Source organism: Lagenorhynchus albirostris, chromosome 5 (genome assembly GCF_949774975.1).
Source record: "Lagenorhynchus albirostris chromosome 5, mLagAlb1.1, whole genome shotgun sequence".
Taxonomy (NCBI): domain Eukaryota; kingdom Metazoa; phylum Chordata; class Mammalia; order Artiodactyla; family Delphinidae; genus Lagenorhynchus; species Lagenorhynchus albirostris.
The window spans coordinates 39,868,363-39,892,915 of NC_083099.1; the positions used below are offsets into that span (position 1 = coordinate 39,868,363).

Genomic DNA, 24,553 nt, shown 5'->3' on the forward strand with positions numbered 1-24,553 from the left:
ATTTGTGTTCCTTTAGTTGGAAAAAGCTGTCTACTGTGAAATACATGTATTCTTCAATATCATACACCTAATGAAGACATGGTATAGCTATCACTTATTCAAAAATACTCTATATCTGTAGATATATTAATGACTGTATAGTATTCTACTGATGAATGTATCATAATTTTTTTTCTCTGATAGATATTTTAGTAGTTGTAAGTTTGGAGGTGTTGCATACATGTTTGTGAATATCCATTATTATCACCTTAGATAAAATTTTCAAAATGGAGTTGTTAAAGGTTAATATTGTTTATTTTCATACCTGTTCCCAAAGTCATTCACCCAAAATATTGTATCGATTCAAATTCCACCTCGAAATGCAGGGAGATATCTGTCTCTCACACCCTGGTTAACACAAGTCTTATCAGACTTTTTCATGTTTAATGACCTGATAGGTAAAAATTGACCTTTTGTTGTTCCATTAGCATTTCTTTTGTTATTAATGAGATGGACACCTTTTCAATTACCATATGTATTTTAAAATAATTCATTATGGGGACATGAATTGAGCATGTGCAGGATGCCAGGATGCACTAGACAGCCTTGGTTAATCCATGGTCCTTGCCCTGTTATTTTGCTGATTTCATTTGAATATTTTGTAGTTTGCCACCACAACTCCTGAAAAAAAGGAGCTGTGAAATGGACATTCACAAATATAGTTGCCCATTTTATTAAATATCTTACTCGTACTTATTAAGAAGTCCTAAAAGAATTGTAATTTGTTTTGAAGTTTACTTGCATAGTATTTGTTTTCTGGAGTTCACCTTGACTTCCCAGTTCTCACTGCACACACTTAAGATAACCTAGCATTTTCTTTCTGTGGAAATATTTATTCCTCTATGTTAATACACTAGGTTTTCTTCTAAACAACTTTTTCCCATTTGGTATTAATTATTAATATAGTAAATTTATTTTTAATTCCATTCCTCTCCTCCAAGATACTAAGAGTTCTTCCAGTAACTAGTAAAATTGGCAGTGAGTAAGGAAATTGATCTAAAGCCCGCTTAATATAGCGGAAAGAGCATGGGCTCTGGACTCAAGGAGATCTGAGTTTGAATATTAACTTTCACACTTCCTAACATGATTGATGATCTCGAGAAAACCTCTCAACCTCTTTCCAAGCCTCAGTTTCCAAATTCATAAAACAGAGCTAATAAGTCCTACTTTTTAGAGTAACCAAGGGTTAAATATAATGATTATCAAATATGTAACATGGTTCTTGATCCATAAAATGTTTGTTTTAAAATTATATACTCTAGCATCTAAATTATTTGATATCTAAGTATATTCTATAAACTAAGTATGGTGCTTGAAAACTTCTACTACTATAAGCATTCAGACTGTCTGAAGTATAAACCATACCACATTTACATTTCTCTAATATGCCCCTTACTTTCCCTGAGTCTCCATGCTCACCAGTAAGACAGACCCCTTGCTGAGAAACACAGAAATTCTTTAGATATCTGGTTGCACCTTAAAAGATTTTTTAAATGTAATAATATCCATATATTTGAATTCCAAGGTTAGTCATTTTTTTACCTTGTTTATATTCTCTAGAAAAGTTTTAAAATATTATTTCTTATAGTTATTAATCTTAAGATAACTGATTAAATCCAAGAAAAAAACTCTTCTTCCCATATCTATAACAAAACCCTATATATAGTTAAATGGGCTTCCCTTGGGAGCAGTTTAAAGGAATTTCACCTACATCTCTCATCAAAGGGACCACCATTATTAATTATTTTAATAATTAGTTTTTGTTTGCTTTAGTTTTTAGTGCTGAGTTGGAATTTACTCAGCTTCAATGTAGCTTTTCTTGTACTTCCAACTTAGATGCCACCATTAAGGATTGAGAGGTCTAGGATGGAACAGGAGGCTCTTCGTTTTGTAAGCAACCTTCATAAATTTGTGTGAGGGAAACCCACCTTCTGTTTCAACTATCTTTCAAAAAGAGGTTCCCCTTAACAGTAATTCATAGAAAGAAATAAAATCAATCAAAATCAATCTGGAAAGCCTAGAACCAGCTAGTTCTTGGTTGGATAAGTATGACAGAGAAGCAGAAGCAGCCTAGAAATGTTAATCCAGCACTGTGAATTGAGCCCCTTAGAAATACATTTAGTTAAAATATTTTACCAACATTTTTGTTTCTTTCCTCTAAAATTCAAACCAAATTGCAATAAATCTTGCATTTAGCCATTAGGAAGCAGTGGTCAAAAGCATGAGATGTAGACTCAGATCTGGAACCACACTTTGATTCTGCCGTTTACTGGTCATATGTCCTTAAACTACATAATAGTCTCATTAAACCTTGGCTCTCGTCCCTTAAAATGGGGATAATACCCGTAGCAGAGGTTTTTATAAGGATGAGCAAGATACTTTACATAAAACAATTAACCAAGTACCTGACGTATCGTAAGTGCTCAAGAAATGAAAGCTGTCACTACTCCTCCTCTTCCTGCTGCTGCTACCAAGGGCTGTATTTGTCTGTGGCTTCCTTCAGAGGGATTGTAGATACAAGGATTCCTGTTTTGGTTGGGCCAGAGACTGTTTTATGTAATTTTTTATGGTCTATAGATCCTAAAATGCTCCTTATTTGAGGCTTGGTGACCAAGCAAATTAAAAATTACTTTACACAGTAACTTTCTAGTTTCATGTATAGACATAAGCTTTGAACCAATTTGTTTCAACACAGCCATTTGGAAATGTTAAAGCAGTAAGCAAATGATGTAAAACAGTGTTGTATCATAGCCCCACTTTTGTATATATTTAATGTAAAATAACTAAAATAATGATGACTACCATTAATACTAGACATTTAACATTTATAATTTAACTAATATCCTAATAACCCTTAATTATAGCTGAGATTCAGCAAATTTCATAACCCATGGTCAAACTGCTAATAAATGATGGAAAGCGGCAGCCAAACCAAATTTGTCCAACTCCAGAACTAATCAATCTCTCATAATTGTGAACTCAATGCATATTCCCTGTTGAAATATAAAGAATATGCTAAAAGGCCACAGAAGATGGCATTTACCTTGGTGAATGCACAGTAGTATAAGATATTAGCCATCCAACACTAGACTTACATTAGTCATCGCGTTTCAAAACGATCAGAAGAGCAGTGATGGGCCAACAAAGAATAAATTCGCACTGGACTGTAATATAAAACAGAGGGCCAATTTATTAGTTTAGAAAGTGGTATCCCTTTCCAGTTTCTAAAATGTCTGTGTCTACAGTATAAGGTAAGGATTCAGGATGCCCAAGAAGATGAATTATTTATCAGGAGATGACTTAGCAAAGTAAATTATCTAGAGGACCATTTCATCCAGGTCATGGGCAGATGTGATGGGCTATTCCTGTTGCATAGCAAAGACTAACTCTCTTGAGGACTAAATTATGAACCAAGTTTCAACATCCTTCTCTCCTGGACAGTGCTACATGCATTGGTATAAAGTTTGTAATATCTCTGAAAAAGGCTTTTCTGTAACTAGTGACCCCTTCTGTTGGTAGGTTCTTTAGCTGTGTTAACTCCACTAATTTAGCTAGGGAACTATTACCAGAAAAGTGGCTGTTACCAATGACATGCTAGACAGTTTGTCTCCTGCAACACATATTGATTTAACTAGTTTTACTTTGTGCAATCATATTTTTCTGGTGTGAGTAGAAAGATGATCTGATAGTTCCTGCTGTATCATCAACTTAAGGAACCAATCTTGTTTTCAGACTGCTCTCCCAAATAAGCTTATTACCACTTATTCAATCCAAAAATTGTTGTATTTGGCAGATATCCGCCTATGTTCAAAAAGAGGGTAAATAACTCTAAGCAGCATGGTCATTTGTTCTTTCATACTTTTAAGTACGTGTTAAAACAAGTTTTTCCAAACTGAACCAGCAGGTGGCAGTGCTACTCAAAGCCAGATGTTTGATAGTAGCCATGCTAAGGGTTTTTTAATAGTCAAATTTTCTCTAACAGCTTTCCTCACTTAAATAAAGAAGCAATTGATGGTTTTCCTCACACGTTTTTTAAATTACACGTTATTAAATAATAACTTCTACACTCTGATCCTAACCCCTGAGAACTTTACCTCTTGTGCATATAAGCACTTTTCAAAGAAAACTTTAATGTACTGTGTAGGTAAAAACAAAATGAGATTACTTGGTTTCTGTAATAGAATGTTATCTCTGCCACCTGCACATGTGCGATCCACATGTTTGGCAACTAGAATAACAGCACTTCACAATTTTTCGAGGTAGTTCCATATGGACAGCCAGTCTCCTAGCTGAACCCTATCAAAGCATGGCCTAGATATGCAGAATGGCATGCTCTTACATTCCCTGCATGGCAAGATAGAGTACCAAAAAATTATGTCCTGGACCTCACTGGACTAACATACTTCCCACTTTCCCCTGTGCAGAATATTGGGCTTTACTGTTACATGTCTTCAGTTTTATAAAGGGTCAGTGTAATATCACTTAGGGCTATGAGTCTTCTATGACCACTATGTTGGAGACATAGAAAAGTTTGGGATCTGGGGAAAAAAATATTGGCTCCAAAATATAAGAAGAAAACTGCCAAATCATATTTACCAAATATTTCTTTAAACAGCTCTATGTAACTTGTTACAATTTGTGATTATGTATATATTTTGGTATTTGTTAGAGATCTGTCATCCCATTAGCAAAATGTAATCTCCAGTTTGGACAGGGAACATATCTTCTTTTTTTTTTAATTAATTAATTTTATTTTTAGTTGCATTGGATCTTCGTTGCACACAGGCTTTCTCTAGTTGCGGTGAGCAAGGGCTACTCTTCGTTGCGGTGTACAGGCTTCTCACTGTGGTGGCTTCTCTTGTTGCAGAGCATGGGCTCTAAGTACGCGGGCTTCAGTAGTTGTGGCACGCGGGCTCAGTAGTTGTGGCTCGCGGGCTTCAGAGCACAGGCTCAGTATTTGTGGCCCACAGGCTTAGTTGCTCCGTGGCATGTGGGATCTTCCCCAACCAGGGCTCGAACCCGTGTCCTGGACAAGGAACATATCTTCTTATTCTCCCTCGTGTACCCAGTGCTTAGCAATTAGTAGTGCTTACTAAATACTGGTTAAATAGATGGATCTCCAACTCTGAGATAAATTACTCTAATAAAGGATCAACTAATTCATGCATATTTCATTTTCTAGATGTTTTCCCCAGTGACCTCTGTTTTGCACTTCATTCAGAGAAGTGGATGTTCAGAAGTAAAAAAGTCAAAAGAAAATGGAAATTGAAAAACTGTATGTGTAGAACCAATAGGGGTAGAAAAAAAGGCTAAGTAGGAATTTAGATATGTGAAATGTATGTACTTTTGCAATAGTATAGACTCATAAGTACCAACTTCTTAAGAAAAATATGCTGATTGTAAGAAATAACATTTTCACAGTGTTTTTGTATTTGTTTGCTTACTTTAGGAATAGTTGTTTCTTATTCAATAACCTAGGGCCATTTTGTAGTTAGTATCATCTCAAAGGAGGCCAATTGAGCAGTTATTATTCAAAATCAGAAATATTATTAAAGCAACATTTTAATTGTATATTGTTATCCAATTAATAGCATGTGTTTCATGTTTCAGTCAGTGGAACTTAGTGAAGTGAAGCATGCAGCTGCAACATCAGGACCAGCATCAGTAGTGGCTGACCCACCGAGTAATGAAAAAGAAATAGACCCTAGCAGCATCCCCACTGCTATCAAGTACCAAGATGACAATTCTCTGGCCCATCCAAATGTAAGATCCTTAAACCTTAAGAATGTCAGTTTAAGTCTAGTTGACTGAAGTTAATTCAAACTCTTGTCCTTTTGGGCTGGTGACAAGAAGACCACTGGAGGAAATGGATCCACATGTTCCTATTTGCTAAAAACAGGCAGCTCACCCCCAGCCTTTAGAGCTGTTACATGTATTTGAAGCTGGTTTGGACCAACTCATGTTACCTGACTTCTAGGAGATTCTTTCTATGGGAAAGAAAAATGGGCAAAAAGAAGTTTTGTTTTATTTTTATTCTGGCACTAAAAGATCTAATTCTGGCTCTGCTCCAGTTGGCTCATGGACTGTGAGCATGTCATTAACACCACGTCGTGCTATCTTCTGTGAATTAGTGTCATACCACTGTGTCTTCAGAAAGATTGTAGGAAATAAACTTTACAAAATGAAATGTAAAATTGCTAACCAATGATTTTGATATTAGTCCTTTTACTCTAAAACTTTCTGAGCATTATTCCAAATAGATGATCTTCAGTTAAGAGGTCATCAAGATTTAAATAGTGTCCAAATCTTGTGCTGAAGGATGTATTCTATACAAGTGATTTATAAGGTCAAATCTAAGTTATTGGCAGACAATAACATTTTCTCTTCTTTTTTCTTTTTTTATTTCAGTTATTTATTGAGAAAGCTGATGCTGAAGAAAAGTGGTTCAAGAGATTAATTGCCCTCCGACAGGAAAGGCTAATGGGCAGTCCTGTGGCCTAAAGTTATGTTCATCTGGTTGAATTAACAGTAACATTGGAAATTTAGGTTTTTAAATCCCAGTATTAACTCTTAAAAATAAGATAGCTTATTATATAAAAAGGTAACCTCATTTCATTCTTTTCTCATGTAGGCTTGAATATTTGTTGAGTTGAACTTAATCAGATATTGTGAATATTAAAACTAGTGTAAAGTTTAAGAATGCATGAAAATGTCATACTGTTAATAAAGCTAATCCTGAACATATTGGTATTAAGGCAAATGGTACACAGGAGTGTTTCTGAGTACAATTTGAAAAATATCAAGTTGCCATTTAAAGACACAATTTTGACTAGTCATGCACATAAAAGAGTCGAAGTATATGCTATAAATATGAGATTTTATCTTCCACGTATTATAAAACCATATTTGAATCTTTTATTTCACCTTATTGAAAAATTTTAGGCACAACAAAAAGCACTGTAAACAACCTAAGCAGTATGAACCATGTTACTTTTAGAGGAATAATACATTTAGTAAAAAGAACTACTTGAAAATTAAATAAACTGATGGTTTATTTGCTTAGAGATCAGCTTTTACTAGGTGATCCTTTGAAACATGTTAGCAGGTCCCAGCTCATTCTTTTAAAAATTACATGTTCATGCTAGACCTAAGCAGTTGGCCAAATACTCATGATGGGGAATTGTTTCTGAGAAAACTGGTAAGAGCTCTCACTTCAGTGTTACTTAACCAACTGCTATACCCTGCAGAGGAAGCCAGCTAATTGTAGTTTTGATAAGGCTATCTGTCATCGTAGAATACCTTTCTCTGGTAGCTGAATGAAAATCAACTATGCATTCCATACTGAACAGGCCAGAGATAAGGACTTTTAGGCCTGCCTTACAAACTGCCTTCAGCAGCTGACATGAGTTATTTCCCTTTTCTATTTTGTTCTGCTCGAATTTGTATCTATGAAGACTGTAGCCCAGAACACAAGATAAGCATGAAAAGTTCTTGGGCTAAGATTACCAATATATAGGACATTTTGATGCCATCTTTTTATATTTCTGAAACTACTAAAGTTGTAATCCCTGTTAAAAATGAAAAATATAAAGAACGTAAAATCAGTTGCAAAAGGGATGGAAAATAGACTGATGACCAAATACTTGTTTTTATACAAACATGTTTTCATATTCTAAATATATCCTAGTGGGCTTTTTTTCCTTAGCTATAAGTGGAAGTGCCCAGTATGAACTCAGGTGTGTGTGGTTTTCAACATACACAAAGTTTTAGTGATTTTTAAAAGGGATTACTCGTACTGAATAATTTTATATTTCCTTTATTACATAACTTATAAATAGTAAAAGGACTATCACCCTTTGGGGAATTCTATTTTAGTGGTCTAGGCAAGAATATGTGTTGTCATTTGGGCCACTAGTGATTCTCCAGAGAAGCTAGACTAGGCATTTTTTCTCAGTGTGCCTGATGTTCCTCATTTATAACATAGTGAAAATATTATGATCCACTTTAATTATATTTCACACCAGAGTTTCTCTTTGGCAAGTACCCCAAATACAGATGCTTGAACTGCAATAGATTTATATTTTAAAGCTAAATTTCTCATAGAGATAGAGAATCAAGTTATTTTTTTAATTAACTAAACTTTAGTCCCTGCTAAACCTCAATGACTATTCCCCTTCTTCCTGATTTCCAATGTGATTCATTTTAATATATTATTAACTTTGTTTGCCTGCATCCTGTTGAAGACTACAATATTACCACATAAGCCAAATCAAATTTAATGAGAAAGACTTCATAGACCACTATCAAACATATCACCAAACTCACGGTAGGCGATCCATGCGGGCCTTCTTTAATATCCTAATATAATGACTCTATAAAACAGAACAGTCCCTTTCATGTCAGTTGACTAGTGGCAACAGTTTGGACTTACATGAGACCTCAGAGTGTTTTTTGAAACATTGACTTCACACAAAATGATGAGTACTAATAATACAAGTTTTCATTTCTGAACAAGTGCATTTTCAGGGAAAATGGAATAAGAACTTTTTTTTTCTGGCACTCCCTAATTACGAGGAGGCAGATACCTAAGAATATGAGCACAGAACACGCTGAGTCTTTCACCTACTTCATTTCAGCATCCCAGCAGGTGAAATGAGGATACTAATAGCCTATCTGCCTATTTTGATTTTTCAGTAAAATAACACAAAAGAAAGCCCGTGGTAGAAAAGTGTACTGTTTATGCCAAGGGAACATTTTGGCATGGTAGCCCATCTTAACGGAAATATGGAACAAATAGTCGCATGGGTAATTATTTGAAAAACTACACTGCAACTTCAGTGTACTCCTTATGTATGTGTTTGAACTGCCATGGCCAATAGACCCCAGCTTTGTCCCCAGATTTCTCTGATGTCCCTCCCTGCCAAGACCACAAGAAACCCTGATTGCTCTGCAGTTAGTGACCTACTCTCTGCTTACTGGGGGATCTCAGGGCTTCTTCCATCAGATTTACCCACTTACTCGTTAACGTTTTTTTGACTACCTAGTTTGTGCTAGGCAGAGTAAGGGTAGTTGGGTATACATAGGTGAATCCAGTGGGGATCCTGCCCTCAAGAGGCTTAGTTATGAAGCCCAGACATGTATATGACATAAGAGATATAATACTTAGTGGCAGAGGAGAGGACATGGTTGCAAAAAAGAGAGAGATTACTGCAAGTGAGAAAATTAAGGAAGCCTTTGGAGCCACAGGAACTCACAGCTATCCACTTCCACCTTCCTGGTAGCTGCTGTAGGGGTCTGGGAACTGTTGCACTTCCAACCCAAGGAAGAGTCCCCCTTGTGAAAGACCCAAGTGGCCCTGCCCTCTCGATCCTATTAAAATCCAAGCAAAATTTTAGGTTCCTGGTCGCCCTCTGGCTTTCTCTGATCATTTCTTCCTTTTGGTGGAGAATCAGCTGAATAAGCTGATTTGGCCACTATCATCAGTCTTGTATCACCACCACTTGTCAGCCAAGATGACTTGAGTGAGACGTGTAATGGTAGCTGAAGGAGACTTTCAGTACTTCTAAGAAAGGATTGCATCTGCCAGTAAGGCCTTGCACAGAAGTGGGGACAACGGTGTGTTCCCTAATCCCCTGTTTTTCCATTGTGTGCTATTACAGAAAGCATTGTTTTAGAATGAAAAGACACAGTTCATTTCCTTGTGGTTGGGTCTGTCTCCAAATTTTCCTTTGATTTGGGTATCAAGTGAAAATCTTGGTATCAAGTGAGTAACTAAGGTAGTAACAAAAGCTAGAAATGAAACAAGACACGGGACATTTTTGGTCACTAAACTATGGATGAATTGATCTGGAATTCTTACACCCATGTTACTCCTTCCTTGCCCCCCTTTTCCTACCCCCAAATTCCTCATGAGTATGACAGAAGAGGTCTTGAACCAGCTCCTGGCCATTACTCAGTGGATACAGTGCTTGAATTATTCAGAAAATGTTTAAATGCCATCCTTTAAATGTAAGCCCTACTTATTACTCTTTGGAACTCCTTTATGGAATAATGGAAAAGCGAGTCATCTTGATAAGAAAATATCTGAGTCTTTACAGAAGAACAAGGATAAAAATGGAGGTAAGAAAGAACTCTTTGTGAATTCTCTAATCATCTTCACCTTTTTTCATAGAGATGGGTGTTGATCAGTATATTCTATTTGGTGGGTTCTTTCCCAAATGAAAGAAAATGCTCTGTCATCATGTATTTCCAAGTTATTTTTGCTATTATTGTATCCCCAGAATCTAGTCCATGCCTGACACAAGAAGTCTCTCAATAAATATTTGTCAATGAAGGAAAAATGAATTTGCTCATCTTAAATGGGCAGTCTGTTTAGCAGTATGGCTATTTAAAATACTCAAGCTATTTGGAGCCAGTGCAAAAACAAATAGGTGTCTAGGTATGTACCCAAAAGAATTGAAAGCATGGTCTTAAAGAGGTATTTGTACACCCATGTTCATAGCAGCATTATTCGTAATAGCCAAAACAGGGAAGCAACTCAAGTGTCCATGGATGGATGAAGTAAAATGCAGTGTGTGTGTATATATATATATATATATATATACACACACAATGGAATATTACTCCGCCTTAAAGAGGAAGGAACATGTATGAACCTTGAGGACATTATGCAAAGTGAAATAATCCAGTCACAAAAAGACAGACGCTATATGATTTACGTAGAAGAGGTACTTAGAGTAATTAAAATCATAAAGGGGGAAAGTATAAAGGTGGTTGCCAGGGCCTGGGGTGAGGAGAAGTGGGTTTATTGCTTAATGGGAATAGAGTTTCAGTTTTATAAGATGAAAAGAGTTATGGGGATGGATGGTGGTGATGGTTGTACAACGGCGTGACTATGTTTAATACCACTGAACTGTACACCTAAAAATGGTTGAGGTGGTAACTGTGTATATTTTACCACAATTTTAAAATCTATTTAAAAAATACTAAATAAAAAAAATAGATGAGTTTTGTGACCAGATTAGTTTGGTTTCTGTGATTTGTGTCTCCACACGTCTCTGAGCTGACAAAGGCCTTTGGAATTCCTGGGGAATATAGAGTACACCGGTCTTCTCTATTACATTAGCGACTAACAACAGTGGGGCTAGAGTTTAAGCAAGGATCTTACTAGTCTTCACTTGCCTAGACTTTCTTTCTGGGCCAATTTTTATATTATATAAATAATATTTTAAATGATGTAGATGTGGTCATTCAAGGTCCACCCACCGGCTTCTGTGACTGCTCTCCTTGCAAATGATAGGTCAGTTTTAAAGAAGTAAAGTCTACCAATATAGTAAGACAACACTTTTAACTCAACAATGTACCATTTTATTTTTAGGTCTTGAGAAGGAATGGCAAAATGATCCTGCTGCAGTGCTAGGAGAGAATGATGAACTGAACTGACCCTCTCTTCTTCACATCTTGTAACATGGTACTCAGGCTTAAATCCCAGTGTACAAAACCTAGTATAGTGCAGGCTCCCTTCATAATCTTTTAAAAGATGAACTGCTAAAATCCCATGTCTTGAATAAAATCCGTAACTACAGTTTATCTACCTGTTCGTGTTCCATGAAAATATCACAAGCTTAAAATGGAATTGAAAACAAATAATTGAGAAATAAATAAATGTTTACCACATACCAGCACAATGGTTTGAATGCCTATGTTAAAGATTGGGTAGACTTTTTAAACAAATTCTGTAACTGGATTATTTATATAGCCCCATTGTAGCTTTTCTTCTTCCTCTTTCTGCCATAGTAAATCTAAATGACCTGGAGAAGATAACTCATAACTCATTTATTAATAGTTTGAAAAAATACTTTTTTCAGAACGCTTTGTATTTGAATCAGCCGCAGTGTTACTACATGCAGGGAAAATGAGGAGTCATCCAATATTATAATCTCCCATAAATATACTTTCTCCATGTTTGAAATAGTTCATTTCAAAAAAAATTTTATACCTACCATAGAGCATAATTAGCAGCCCAGTCCCTGTGTTATGTAATAGCTGTTCCATCTAAAACACTTAAACTTCAGGAAGTAAACCATTTTCACATTAACATTTGTTCCCCTAAGAGCACACTTGTGTTTCCAAGGTCATGTGGGCCGTTTTCAGCAAAGGTGCTCAGAGACTTTTAACTCACTTTTTTTACAATTAATAAGAGAAAGTGACAAGTGACTGGTAAATAGGTTAGTATTCGACACAGTCTAGAAAATATCAGAGACTCAGTTTCTGTTTGGGATTCTTAATTTGAAGTTCCAATTTCTAAATATGTTTATCTTGCTATACTAACTGCAATATAATTCCCAAAAGGCATTGTTCAATTAATTTCTAAATCCCTTTGAAAGGCGTTTACACAGACCTTAGAGAGCTTTGAAAGGGTTACAAAACTCATCAAAGAGTTCTTATTTTTTGAAAAACCTATTTTAGAATTTACCACAATCGATGACAAAAGTCTCTGTCTTTTCACTAACAAAGACAGCATAGATTTGAAATGTATTTTTGCTTTCGGAGTTTAAAAAATAATATAATGTTTAAATGTCGATGGGGGATTTGAATATTGGATTCTAGTTCAAATGTGAAATTTGTAAGTTAAATATCAATGGCCACCACTTTACTAAACTAATTCTCTTTCTGATAAGTACTTCCAAACTTTCTCAATATTCATTTATATATTTTTTCTATAAATTATATAATTTATGCAAGCTAGCAAATGGCCACATATAATTTATTAAATTTGCTCATTTGCTAGAAAAAGTGTACACAAAATGAGAGTTATATCATGAATTAAGCTTTTTCTTAAGTGATATCTTTCACATTTTGTGATTTGGGTTTTTTTCTTTTTTCTCATTGAAAAATACTAACAAAACACAAAAAGGAAGGTCATCCATGTGGAACCAGTTTTTGAATGTAAACATTATCTGTCCCTCTTAGTCGGCTGCTGCGTTGTCTGTTGCCTCTGGTGACCATTATTAACAGTCATCCCGGCCTTTCCCTCTGCTTGAACAAATACGGCTCTGTTGAGATATTGACACATGGGCTCTCTTTTCAGACCATGAAAACAGATTTGTCTCCAGTTAATTTTTTTCCCGGATCGTATTCCTTAGATAACTTTCCTGAGCAGTACATCTATATGCCTCATTGTTTTTAATGGCTGCGTAGATCCCTAAAAGTGGAATCGCTAGGACATAGGGTATGTACCTTTCACATTTTAACTAGTAAATAACAGCAACAATAAGTTAACTTTCAAATTGGATGATTTCATGCAAACTAAGATTATCTTCAAATCACTCAAGAACTAAAAAGTCATTTTATAATGAGAGGACATTATATATAGCTAGTTCTCGCCATCATCCATCAGAATCATTCTTCAGTCTTTTGTTCTCTGCAGTGTCCCAGGAGGCTGACCTTTACAGACTATATCACCCAGTTTCCCTTGCCCTCTGGCTTCTGGTTGGGTTCGGCCAATAGTAGGCACTAGCAGGAAATCACAGGAAGGAGGAGAGAGAATTGGGTCTCTGTACCCCTGCTGTTTCAGTTGTGGTTGCTTTCCTAAGTGTGGCTAGCCCCTCTCTCAAGGATACAGTTCCCACCATGTTATAGTAACAGCTCCCTCCTCCTGCCTTCTGACCTGGAGGCTGGGGCAGTTTCCGGTAGCTGTTAGTCCCTGATTGGCTTCCTTAACCCTGCTCACATCTCTGTATATATTGCCTTCGTTAAACTCTTTTGAGTATGTCATTTGTTTCCTGCTGGGACCAAAGCAGATAAAATTATCTGCAAGGGCAGTGTATCAATTAGGATTAATTATAGCAATTAGTTTTGGCTTGGTAAACAATGACAACAGTAACAACAAACAGTGGCTTAAGTAAGAAAAACGTTTATTTCTCTCTCAAATGAAAGACATTTAAAGGCAGGTATGGTGGCTTCACATGTGAGGAACCCTGACTCTTGCTCTAACATCCTCATTAGGTAGGTGGCTTCCACCATGTGATTCAGTCCGGCTCTAGCCATCGTACTCACATCCCACTGCCCACCTTCCGGGCAGTGTGAAGGATGTACTTACTCCTTTCCTCTTAAGAAGACTCAGAAGTTAAAATTAAAGGAAACTTGGAAGTTTGTATGTCATCCCTTAGAACTTAGTCACCTGACTACTCTCCTGTTGCAAGAGAGATTAGGAAATGTATTTCAGCTTGTCAGAGCAGAAAATAGCCTGATAATTATGAATCTTACTATTTCCTTTAAAAATATAGAAGATCCTAAAGAAACCTGGCTACACAGCACATCTGCCCATTCAAATTTTTGCTAATTCAGAAAATAGTTCCATCAAATGCTGCTGGGTGGCATACTCCCGTTTCCAGCTCTCCAAAGGCCGCTTGACAAGCATCCTTTTCATGAAGTTACAGTAAGCTGTGACAGCAGTAGCTTTATGTACAAACATTTCAAACATGAAGTGAGTGAGTGGCATTTGGACCCTGAGAATCCCTAATCACCATTGCTCCTCAGTTCTCTATTCCAGGCCAGTACTCATCGGCTAAGAGTAGTTCTCGGAGCCTGAATGTATCCCATTTAGAGAGGTCTGGCATGAATGTTTCAGCTTGACTCCGTGTCAAAATGGTATGATGTCTTGAGGTGAGGGCCCAGGGGAAAGGAGGCACCAAATCATCCATTTAACTCATGTGCCTAATCACCTCCTTTTCCATTTAAGTAGTTTCCATGTCTAGTCAACTTTTTCTCCTTGAAGGGAAAAAAAGAACCTTTCGTTCATCTTATCTTGTAAGCACATGGAAAATGCTCAATTCAATTCTCATTCTACATTTACCAGCCAACCTTTGATCAATGATTTCTGTCTCCACCAGCAGGATCTTCCTGTCAACAAATATTTGAACTTACTAAAAAATTGAATTAACCAGGTGTGTGATCTCTTGTGAGTGAAGCAATAAATACGAATTTTTTCAGCCTGCTCTCACTCCCAAAGAGCCAAGCAAAACCATCTAAGGTAAACGAGAGGCGTAGTCTGATTCTCTCTGTCTTAGGAAGAAAGGTTGAAAAGGAGGCTCCCAGTGCTTCAACTCTTCCCCAGCCAATGTATCAAAGTCGTAGATCAGCTAGAAATTAGGGGCAGGAGTCCCAACTAGTAATAGAGGTGCATTTGCCTGGAGCGTGCCCTTGCTTATATTTCTGGCAACCAGGTGAGCCATCCGGAAGGGGCAGGGAAATAGATGAGAACCTCAACACTAACATGTAAGCCACAGGTAACAATATGTAGTTAAGTATTTATTACCCACTGTGATGGCTTTAAAACATGTCTGCAAATTCTTTGACACTTCTCCCATTGAGGGGGCAGGGAGGGGTCTATATCCCCTTCCGTGAATCTGGGTCAATCTTGGTGACTTGCTTTTAACCAACAGAACACACCAGAAGTGACACAGCATAACTTCCAAGACTAGTTCAGGAAAGGCTTATGCCTAATTCTCTTGGGATACTCACCCCAGAACCCTGAGCTGTCATACAAAATGCCAATTACTTAAGGGCTGCCGTGTTGTGAGAAAACCCAGGCAATATGGAGAGTCCTCATGTTGGTGTCCTGGCTGACAGTTCCAGCTGAGGTTCCAGCCAACAACCAGCATGTGAGTGCAGACTCCTGCAGCCACAGTCCCCCTAGCTGAGGCCCTTCAGATAAGCCATCTTCATTTCCCGGTCTAAATTCCTTACCCACAGCATCTATGAATGTAATAAAATGGCACCTCCATACCACAAAGTTTTGAGGTGGTTTGTTACACCGCAAGAGTAACCAACCCTATTGAGTCACTGAAAACCTGGTTGAACCACATACTGATAAACACTGATGTTTATATGGAGGTCTGCTGAAAGCTGGGTGATTGCCACTGTTAGCAGAGACTGCATGGCATGGTGGTATGAAGTGAGCTATAGAGTTAAACCTAAGCCTAAACCCCCTAAGCCTCTGTTCCATGATCTAGTAAACAGGAATAGTAATTCCTATCTTGCAGAGTTTGTATGTGGGTTAGAGCTGATGTGTGTACAACACTCAAAAAGTACAGTGCCTAGCAAAGAACCAGAATCAATTAAACAAATAGTTAAGAATAGCAGTGCTGTAATTTTCTGATTTTATACTCCCTACCATTTCACTTAGATTGAAGCTTTATGCTCTTGTGAGTAATCTTATTTCATAAAGCCGACTTGCCATATACAGCTCAGTTGGACAGACAGATCTATAAGAGTATTTGGGTTAAATGATAAATATAATTAGAAAATGAGAGTACCATGTAAAAACAAATACTGGGTTATTTAGTGCCTTTAGCTAGAAATCGGCTTGTCCTACAAGCTGACTGCCATGAGTAAGACTGAATAAGCCATAATCATCAAAATGACTGAGAATTAAGAAAGAAAATTAATTCGCAAAGGTAATCGCTATAGATCTCATTAGTTCAGGAATAACCTACCTTAGGACTTTAATTAAAAATAGTATTTATTCCAGATAAATGAGTGCTGGCAGGTTTCTGCAGAATCCATAATCTTGGTTATGCTAAATCTTCTTATATTAAGGCAGACATCATTAATCTCATTTGAGATGCCCTCCTGTCTGACAGCCCTTACAGCACTGGGGCTATTTCTTGCAGCAGCCTTTTTATCTTCACAAAAGAGTTATAACTCATGCAGATACCTAATGTAAAAAGGTCTAGGCAATTAGAGACATCACTCTGAGATCTACACTGGCATTTTCTCATGTTAGAAAGCTTCTCATAATGAGTTTGTTCTCAAATGGAGGCCAATATCTCAACACCACCATTAAATTAATGGTGGTTATTTTATTATTTTATTTAGTTATTTATTTCTCCCTTCCATTCTTTGTTCCGGAGAAGCATCAGGTATTTTATAATAATTCAAAGACTATGAGCAGATAAAAGAGAAATCCTAACAAGTCAGTGAAGAAAATAGGGCCAGGGAGAGAATGAGAGTAGAAAAGGCAGGAAGAAGTTGGAATGAGGTTAATATCCTAAACACATGCTGTAAAAGTTCTGTAAAATTATATAACTTTCAAGCTTGCCAGCTGATTGTTGGCTTATATTCCAAGTTTTATGTAATGATTAATTCTGAAAAATTTGTTCCCTGCCTATTCTGATTAGTTACTAATGGATGCATGCACTGGGTTGAATGGCATCCCCCCAAAATTAATGTCCACCTGCAACCTGTGAATATGACCTTATTTGGAAGTAGGGTCCTTGCAGATGTAATCAAGTTAAGATGAGGTCATACTGGATTAGGGTGGGCCCTAAATCCAGTGACTGGCATCCTTATAAGGAGAGGGAAATTTGGATTCAGAAACACACAGGGGAGCAGCCCACTTGATGATGGGGGCAGAGACTGGAGAGATATGGGGACAAGCCAAGGAGTGAGGCAAGGAAAGAATTCTTCCCCAGAGACTTCAGAGCCAGCACGGCCCTGCCGACAGCTTGACTTCTAACCTCCAGAACTGTGAGAGAGTAAATTGCTGTTGTTTAAGCCACCCACCCAGATACTCTGTTATGACAGCTCCAAGAAACTAATACAACCCTTAAACATTTTTCTTTGTAAGAACCCGGAGTACATGCCCAGTATGGAAATAAGGATTCGAAGGGAAAAAAATTAAGTAAAAGAAATAAAATTCCAAAAATGTTGCCTAGTAAGCTTTTTGTTTAAAATGTATAGCTCTCCTATACATTCTGGCTAGTGACAAAACAAGTAGCAAGTAAACAAGTAACAAATATTAAGAGGGGGAAAAAGCTCTTGGAAGCATCCAATCACATTTAGTTTAACAGATTGCTTTTATATGGATAAATGGGCTTTTGATACTTTATTGCATACACTATGAAAGTCTGATTTTTCCCAAAGCTATACAGGGACCGCTGACCCACTCTCTGGCACAGAGGAGACTAGCTGTTTCATTTACCTCCAATTGAGGGAGGGCCTAACCTAGAGTTAGAGTCAAAAACCACAAGTACTTCAACTTACAAAACTGGGATGCAAGCATTTTAGAGCACAGGCAAGATTATCTCAGGTCTACTTTAAGACAACAGAATTAGAAAGGTAATATAATACCCCAAACTGATAAACTTGTGCTAAATGTTTGCACACCAGATGAAAAACATTAGTTTGTAATCTAAATATCCTGCAGAAATGAAACTACTGCTTTATGGTGCCAGTATTTTAAGATATGGACAGCCAGTGATGTGGCAACTGGCATCCACTCATGAAGGCCTTCAGCTGGGAGTCCGGGCACTTCTCAGCTCTCACAACACAGGCCTTGCTGTCCGCGCAGCTTTGAGCTATGCTCAGAAGGCAGTACGTGGATGCTACTGGGCTCAAGTATCCTTTCCTGCCATGACAACTCAAGCTCGAAGTAACTAGATCACAGACTCGAAGCCTGCGGGCCAGATTCAGCCCACAGCCTTGTTTTGTTTGGCCTTCTAGGGTATCTTGTTCTTAATTAATTGCTAACTGTAAAAAATTGGAAGATTTCTTGTGACGTTCCATACTACCAGTGGGCATGAATTTCTGCAGGGCAGTCATCTGGAGCTGAGTAGCAGTTCCCCGCTTTGCTGGAGACAAGCCCCCTCCAGTGCCCACTGTCACGCCCTTCCAGGCACCCATGGCCATACAGCACAGGGATAAGAGTGTGGGTTCCCAGCCAGACTCCCAGGGTTCTCCTGGATGTGTGACCTTGAACACATGATTGCTCTCCTCTGACCATTAGCTTCCTCTCATGTAAAATGGGTGTAATAATAGTGTCTATCTCATTAGATTGTTTTTGGGATTAAGAGAGTTAAAACATGTAAAACACTTAGAGTGGTGCCTGGCACACAGTGGAAACAATAAATGTTTGTTCTTATTCTCCTTATCATCTTACCTATTCCACTTCTCTCACTTTCATTACTTACCTGGCCCTTATTGATGTTTGTGTTTTTGACTATGGCTCCAGGCAAAGCCCCATCCTCAGTTGAAGATAAAGGAGACAGCTAGTCTCCTGTGTGCTAGACAGCAAGGCAGCAGGGGTTATACCAGTGCATCGATCAAGAGCCCAGATTCTACAGCCAGACAACCTGGCTCCCAGTCCCAACTCTACTACTTCCTAGCAATATGCTCTTACACATATTAACTCTCTAAAGCCTGTTTACTTACTTCTATAAAAGAATAATGGAACTGTTGTGAATTAAAGTGCCTAGCACATAGTAGGTTTTAGCTTTTATCATTAAGAACATGCAGCAGACCACACAGCATTCTCCTGCCCACCAGCAACCCCAGGCCTGGCCCACCTCAGTTTCTCCCAACAGCCTCCAGTGCCATTCCATAGTATGAGCCCTGCTGGAGGCTGTATCCCAAGGGAGATTCCAGGTCTGAGGGTGATAAATGAATTAGGAAGAAACCAGCTGTAGCTTGGAGCTACTTATGATTAACTCCCTGTCACCCCTTTATCTTGTTATGCCCAAGTATATACCCCAGATAGCATTAGAACTTGCATGTGGCCTTGAAATTAAAAACAACTCTTCTAAGATGGAAGCAAATTTTTTCTAACACTTCAAATAGTAAAAGCATCGAAGCATATGACCAGGATGAAGGCATTCAAGTTCTTAAAGTTTTCCAATATAATTCCCTCAAGCCCTGGACAGCCTTCTCATATGATTGCCTTCACAGTGGGACATCCACCCACAGCTTGAATTCTCTCCAAATCTTATCAAAGGTTTAAAAATAACTTTTAAAATAATGCTTTAGACAGTCACATTAAACAGTTCCTGAGAACAGATGACCTCAACGGTGTTTCTTAAAGAATGCTACCTACTATTCAACTTGTTTTAGGCTTCGTGATTCTAAACTTTTTCAATTTTTTAAAGACGCAACAAAGTGTTCCTTCTATTTTAGACACAAAAGAAATATAGACAGTTGCAAACATCAAAGAGTTGACTCAATAGAAAAATCCTCCTTATGAAATTATTGTCTGTAGAAAGCTTTCCGAATTTCAATGAAAATAAAGATGAAAAAACAGCTGAATGTTAAATTGATTTTAAAAATTAAGTCATGGGAATTCCCTGGCAGTCCAGTGGTTAGGATTCAGCACTTTCACTGCCGGGCCCGGGTTCAATCCCTGGTCAGGGAACTAAGATCCTGTAAGCTGCACGGCACAGCCAAAAAAAAAAAAAATTAAGTCATGTACAAGAATGGTCATAGCAGCTCTAGTCAAACGCAAAAAAAAAAAAAAAGAAAAGAAAGGAACAATCCAAAAATCTATCAACAGTAGATGGGTAAATTACTTGTGGTAAATTCATACAATAAAATATTACACAGCAATGAAAAATAATAAACTACTGCTACATGCAATAATATGAGTGAATTTTGCAAACATAATGTTAAGCAAAAGAAGCAAATCTCAGAATACTAGTTACTTTTGAGAGAGATGATCTGGGAGGGACCACGAGGGAATTTTCTGGGGTATTTGAAATGCTTTGTATCTTCAACTGGGTGGTGTCTACATAGGTTTATTCATATGTAAAATTTTATTGAGCTGTACATTTACAATTAGTGGACTTTACCATATTTAAATTACACCTCAATTAAAAAGTAAGTTAGAAAACTTATTAGTCTTCGGGTGTGGATTTCCATAACTACACATGGCTCTGTTATGGTCTCTGTGGAAAGTTTGTCACTTAAAAAAAAATTAATATAACATATTTCTACTTGACATTGTCATTCAGATTCCTTGTCTTTGGAGTAATAGGCTTCATTTTATTCATTAAATAACATTTTTGCTACTGTTTGTTTTTAAAGAAAATTCAAAACACAGGCCAAAGTTTTGATGTACTTAAACCAAACAAGCTATGCCAAAGTTTGGACAATCTTGGCAGCTTCACATATATGCCGTTTCACTCCATCAGGTTCTTTTTCGTTATGAGAACTACCTAGGGGTGTAGTGAGAGGAAAATGTCCTTGAAGTGGCCCCATCCGGATCAGAATCCCTCTTCTACCAGTCTCCAGCTAGAGGACCTTGGCAAATCACTCCACCTCCCTGAATCTGTGTTCTCATCTGCAGAATGGAGATGGTGCCTCCCTCACAGGGTTACTGAGCGAATTAGCATAAAATTTGTAAAACTTTTGGTAGACAATTTTTAGGTGGAAACTGTTAGTCAATGGAAGTGAGCCCTTAGCTAAGACTATATTTTAAAAAGAACATGGCACGTGCTTCAAAATATCAAAGATTTACATCTAAGAGATGTGGGAAAGGCCAAAATTTTGCCCATATTTAACAGCAGTATAATCCATGGGTCAGCCCTGACCCTACAGTGAGCCTTCACTCCCTCCCCAGTGTTTTTCTGTCCTCTCTGGCCTTCCATCACTAGGACAGAACATTCCTCTGCTTCTCTCCTACAAACTTCCTTTTTGCCACCTGAACATTAGGACCCGAGCCCAGGGACTAAAGCCTCGGATTCTGCCCCCAAGGGGCTGCCTAAAGCACCTTTCAGCAGAGGCAGATCTCTTGTTACCAATACCTCAAAGGTGACATTTTCTCAATGTTTTTCTAAATAAAATATGACAATTACAATTTGTGCAAAATAACGTGTCCACAGAGAAAATGAGCTATAACCGTAAACACCACTGGAAAAGTGTGCTGCTTATTCGTGGCGTGCTGTGAACAAAACTCCTGGCTCTCACCTCAGCAACAGACACCAAAAAGGAGGACTTAGCGTTGAAATTTTTTCTCTGTGAAGTCAAATTTGCTTTGAAGGTTTACTTCACCGGAGGAAAAACTTGCTTTAGAGAGTATGATTCTCAAGGGAGAAGAATGCTATTGACATTTAGGACAAGACGGGTCTTCATCGTGCCAGACTGTGCCACACATCGTGAGACGCTTAGTGTCCTGACTCCACCCAGCGAGTGGAACAAAGATGCCTTCAGGGATGCAGCACAGCTGGCAACTAACTCCACCTTGGCATTGTCTCCCTGGGAGAGAAGGAAGGGTCACCCCCAATAGAATGGGAACACAGAATACAAATCAAGTTCAGCTACAGGAAAATAAAATTACATTTCTTGCTCATGAATTTGTGGATGAGCTGGGTACATTAACTTCTGACAAGTAGAAAGAATTCATGCTTGGGAGGGGGCTACCGTAATCAAGTGTGAAACACCTAAGGGGGCACCAGTCATACCGTACACATTGTAGATTTATAAATTTACTAAACAATTGTCCCATTAATGGAAGTATCTTGAGAGGGAGGCAACTGTTCCTAATTTGAACAATGATGCTGTAGGGACCAGAGGTGGCCCCAACAGGGACTTTGAACACCTTGGACCTATGCTTTTATTATATGTCTTTTATCACTATGTATGATTTCCCATCTTTCATAAAAATATAATGCAAACTTGTAAGAGGGCTGGTAAGACGGCTAGTTGAAAAGAGAATAAACACTAAAAAGAAAATGAATCATACCTTTTAGAAAAATTGGATTTGTGATACAACTTTTAATTTTTAAAAATTTGAAAGAAAGAAAGATCATGGGGTTAAGACAGATGTCCCCAAATGATCTCAGGTCATGAGCCCTTAGTGCCTCAGTAATATATTCACTGTGCCCCCTAGGTCTGAAGAAATACTCAGTAGTTGGTTCTGTTTATTACCAACAACTTAAGTCCAAACAACTTAAATATGTATGTCCTAGAAACTCAGTAGCCTTCTTAAAAATTACATACATTGAAAGAAAAAAATTTTTATATCATTCTTAAATAATCACACTGACAGATGTGTGCCACTCTAGCATGGCTTAACTTCTCAAACTTCGGGAACAGATTGAGCTTTGCCATCGACATTTCCTTTTCCACACCGATTTTCACAAGGTACTTCCTTGTCATCATGGTAATTTCTCAAAACCTAGCTTTCCAAAGCTATGACATCACCTTAAGGAATGTAGCACAGTATTGAAATATGTGAACTATCTCAAGCCAGTAGATTCACAACATCTGACAGATGTCAAGTTTCTGTTTCCTTTGAAGTTTTTTAATTAAAAAAATTTTTTTTTAATTTTTGGCTACTCTGGGTCTTCATTGCTGCATGCAGGCTTTCTCTAGTTGTGGTGAGCAGGGGCTACCCTTCATTGTGGTGCACTGGCTTCTTATTTGCAGAAGCTTCTCTTGTTGTGGAGCATGGGCTCTAGGCGCACAGGGTTCAGTAGTTGAGGCGCATGGGCTCAGTAGTTGTGGCTCGCGGACTCTAGAGTGAGGGCTCAGTAGTTGTGGTGCACGGGCTTAGTTGCTCCATGGCATGTGGGATCTTCCCATACCTGGGATCGAACCCTTGTCCCCTGCATTGACAGGCAGATTCTTAACCACTGGACCACCAGGGAAGTCCTCCTTCAAATTTTTAAATGTCGCATGGCACCCCCTGTGAATTTGCTGTAACTCTCCTGCAGCATCTCTGTGCACTGTTTAAGACAAACGGATTAAGACAGTGAAACGCTAAACACATTGAAATTAACTGTAGTAAAGATACTTATCATGGCCTAGCACCCGTGGCTCTGCAGAGCTAGAATTAAGTCTGAAAGTCCAGCACTCAAGAACCTGTTTACTTCTTCTTGGGCACTTGAGATAATGTCTTCAAAAGCATTTTGAAAATTCTGGAGTGCTGTAACAATAATACTTGCCGAATTAGCTGATAAAAGAGCTGTCTGCTAGAATGTAAGATCCAAGAGGCCAGGGAGTTGTGAATCCTCAATGCCTAGAATAGTGCTCGGGATATAGCTATTTTTAAATAAATAGTTGATGAATTAATAGATGAAAGAAAAGAGGGCACACTGACATTTCAAACTCTTGGTATTTTTAATAGAGTTGTAGCGTTGTCGTGGGTTTCATGCTTTTCTTTGTATTCTCTCAACTTGGTCAGTGACTTTCCAAGTGAAACCTAAGTTGTAGTGTGGTTAGAGATTACTGTGTGTCTTGGCGTGTTTCTCCTTGGGTTTATCCTGCCTGGGACTCTCTGCACTTCCTGGACTTGGGTGGCTATTTCCTTTCCCATTTTAGGGAAGTTTTCGACTATAATCTCTTCAAATATTTTCTCGGGTCCTTTCTCTCTCTCTTCTCCTTCTGGGACCCCTATAATGCGAATGTTGTTGCGTTTGATGTTGTCCCAGAGGTCTCTTAGGCTGTCTTCATTTCTTTTCATTCTTTTTTCTTTATTCTGTTCTGCAGCAGTGAATTCCACCACTCTGTCTTCCAGGTCACTTATCCGTTCTTCTGCCTCAGTTATTCTGCTATTGATTCCTTCTAGTGTATTTTTCATTTCAGTTATTGTATTGTTCATCTCTGTTTGTTTGTTCTTTAATTCTTCTCTTTGTTCTTTAATTCTTCTAGGTCTTTGTTAAACATTTCTTGCATCTTCTGGATCTCTGCCTACATTCTTTTTCTGAGGTCTTGGATCATCTTCACTGTCATTATTCTGAAT

The 24,553-nt window shown here is 37.9% G+C and overlaps 1 protein-coding gene across 1 annotated transcript in view; it reads left to right on the forward strand.

The window, feature by feature from the left end:
- The window catches only part of RSRC1 (arginine and serine rich coiled-coil 1), a 453,481-nt gene extending 445,936 nt beyond the window's left edge, over positions 1 to 7,545 (forward strand). Inside the window, exons 9-10 of the mRNA XM_060149888.1 lie at positions 5,650 to 5,802; positions 6,448 to 7,545. Of these exons, the coding sequence (XP_060005871.1) occupies positions 5,650 to 5,802; positions 6,448 to 6,540 (246 nt within the window). The 3' untranslated portion in view covers positions 6,541 to 7,545. The remainder of the gene's footprint in view (positions 1 to 5,649; positions 5,803 to 6,447) is intronic.
- Positions 7,546 to 24,553: the final 17,008 nt, after the last annotated feature.